The sequence below is a fragment of the Anopheles aquasalis genome, chromosome 3 (assembly GCF_943734665.1).
Source record: "Anopheles aquasalis chromosome 3, idAnoAquaMG_Q_19, whole genome shotgun sequence".
Classification (NCBI taxonomy): domain Eukaryota; kingdom Metazoa; phylum Arthropoda; class Insecta; order Diptera; family Culicidae; genus Anopheles; species Anopheles aquasalis.
Window position 1 is genome coordinate 62,823,549 of NC_064878.1, and position 2,500 is coordinate 62,826,048.

General features: G+C 48.2%; 2 protein-coding genes across 5 annotated transcripts in view; one reads left to right on the top strand and one right to left on the bottom strand.

Moving 5' to 3' along the window:
* Positions 1-2,500, bottom strand: part of LOC126577598 (high affinity cAMP-specific and IBMX-insensitive 3',5'-cyclic phosphodiesterase 8) — a 403,282-nt gene that overhangs the window by 191,569 nt on the left and 209,213 nt on the right. The gene's annotated exons all lie outside the window — the stretch shown is intronic.
* Positions 1-2,500, top strand: part of LOC126577611 (phosphatidate cytidylyltransferase, photoreceptor-specific) — an 11,170-nt gene that overhangs the window by 490 nt on the left and 8,180 nt on the right. For both annotated transcript variants that reach the window (XM_050239381.1, XM_050239382.1), the window contains exon 2: positions 1,905-2,038. In XM_050239381.1, coding sequence (XP_050095338.1) covers positions 1,905-2,038 — 134 coding nt within the window. The remainder of the gene's footprint in view (positions 1-1,904; positions 2,039-2,500) is intronic.

A 2,500-nucleotide genomic window follows, 5' to 3' on the forward strand; every position in this document is an offset into this window, starting at 1 on the left:
TGCTGGACCTTGGTGCTTCGCAGTTTATCGATTTTTCCCTCAGCGATTTGTCCCTTCCCCCGTTCCATTTCGTGGCTCCCACACCGTGCGAAAATTCTCCCTTGGCGTGAAGATGAGTTTTCCCGATGTTTCCTTCTGCCATGATCTCGCGGGAGCGAATCCCCGTGGTTGGTATGTTTTGCTTTTGCTGTGGGCTGCTGCTCTGCTCACTTTCTCCCAACTGTTTTCGGTTGGAGCGCGCGCGTTTGTGCAAAGTTGGTCATGGTTTATGCTCTGTTTGTTGGGAGTCCCGTGGTCCGCCATCGTTAGTGGTTCTGTGGGTTGGCTTGCTCGCAACCCAAGTAAATGTAAACAGCACTCCCGAGTCTCGGAGTCTTGGCTCTCTCTCTCTGCCTGCCACTGGTGACCAAGTTTATCATCAACATTAGCATCCCTCTCTTTTCATTAGTAAATCGTCTTATGGTCCAGCTGTAGATGGCGCCTGTAGAGAATGGACATTTACTTGTCGCCCCAGCGCGGTCTAACAGCTGGAGCTGGACACTAATTAAATAAGCAGCCTGTCTGCTGCCCCGGGTTGCGACACCGGAAGCCAGCTGTTTTTGTGGTTCGTTCAACCATCCCACCTGCCCGATTGGTTCTAATTCTCATTCCGCTTTCCGCCGTGCGCGGTAATCCAATTCCCAATTGGACCGACATTGTGGCGTAACTGACCGTCCCAATGGCCTAGGCTCTCTGGATCGTTAATCACAAGAATGGCATGGAGACGGTGCACGGTCCCACTGGAGGGGATTGATTCCAATATCTATTTGCTTCTATAATTGGATTCACTGACGCAACTGGATGGCATAAAAAGGCAACTAAATGAACTCCTGCGGATTGTGTTCTACGCGCCAGTGTCTACTACGATGAAGCAAAACAGCAAACAAACACAAAAAAACGGCCGCCTGAAAGTAACGCCTGATTCATCACGCGGAAGCGTGGACATCGCGCCACCACCAAGCGAAGTTCATATCAGCATGTTTGTTTTTTTACTCATTTTCTTTAATAACCACGTTGTACGCTGTTCACGCTAGCACCTCGCGCTAGTGTACACGTTCGGTGTCATGTGTGGTTTGGATTTGCCGGTTCCTTTTTTTTTTGCCGGGTCAACAGTACCAACATTTCGCCAGGCGCCAGACAGCTGTTCCCGGAGTGTGAAACGGTACAAAGCGTTCACAATCATGGTAAATGGCCGCGGTACCCTCCTGGGGGGAGACTAAATTATGTAACATACGAAGCGCTGGTTCGCCTTATCAATGGTTGGGCAAACCGGAGGCACGCATAGGGCTTTATCGCGCTGTTTAGTTGGACGCTTCTTCTGATCATGGTCATGTGGCTTTCTTGCTTATCTGCTAGGAAGAAGCGGCTTGCTTCCGTGTGATCTTCATGCACAAGAATATTGATCTTTTCGGACTGGGAATAGAATGCTACGAAAGAGTTTTCGTCGTTCGGTGCTGCTGAAGCTGCTGGATGCAATCGCTGGAACAAAGCATAGGGAAAGCAGATTTCTAACCGAACGAACCGAGAACCGGTTCCGTGGAATCTAAACAAATTCAGAGAGATACGTTCGTACGGTTTGGTTGTCTATATAGACCTACAGAACGTGTTCTGAGACATGGTGGCAGAGCAGAGATTTGGAAATTTACATTTTGTAACTGAGAGATGAAACTGTAAACAATGAATACTTATGACGCAAATTTCTTGGAATTGCTCCAAAAGCAGCGATGAAATGAGGGATTAACGGATATTTACTTAAGACATTTGATCTGTTTCGATTGTAAATCCTCTATACAGAAGTTGAATACATACTTATTATTGTAGCATTTCTCAAACAATATTCCAATATTCATTTCGCTCTCCCGCAGGTTGATTCGGAAACAGAAAACGATGAACGGCTTCCGGATGAGAAGTACGTCGAGGAGATGGCCAAAAATCTGCCCCAAGGTACCAACAAGACCCCCGAAGTGCTTGGCCAAGCGCTGAGCGGACTACCCGATAGGTAAGATCGAACCTTTCCATCGAGAACGGAACGTGACGATTGAAACGATCGACGCTATACAGTAACCATCGACGTCGCTCTGTCCTTCGGGTTACTACGATCGCCACACTGGCCGGAAGGCGATTGAAATGAAATATGACGGTTTCGCTCGGTTTTCAAACCGCAATGCATGCCGCGCGTGCATCGGCACTAATTAAATAACGAACCAGCGCTGGTGTGCCATTGATGGTAGATGTAATTACAACGGACGCACATTCGATTTACTCAAACAGACTGTCTATGGCCTGGGAGCAGTAGAAAGCTGTTCGCTGCCGCCAGAGCTACCTTGTATGGCTTGCTTTCGAGTAGCGCATAGTGCACACCAAGTTAGAGGTCATTTGGATGTAGCGTTCGAAGGGAAGGTTGCAACGGTAATTTGTGTGGAAAGGTAGAGCACATTGTTGGTGCCCTGTGTGGTCCAGG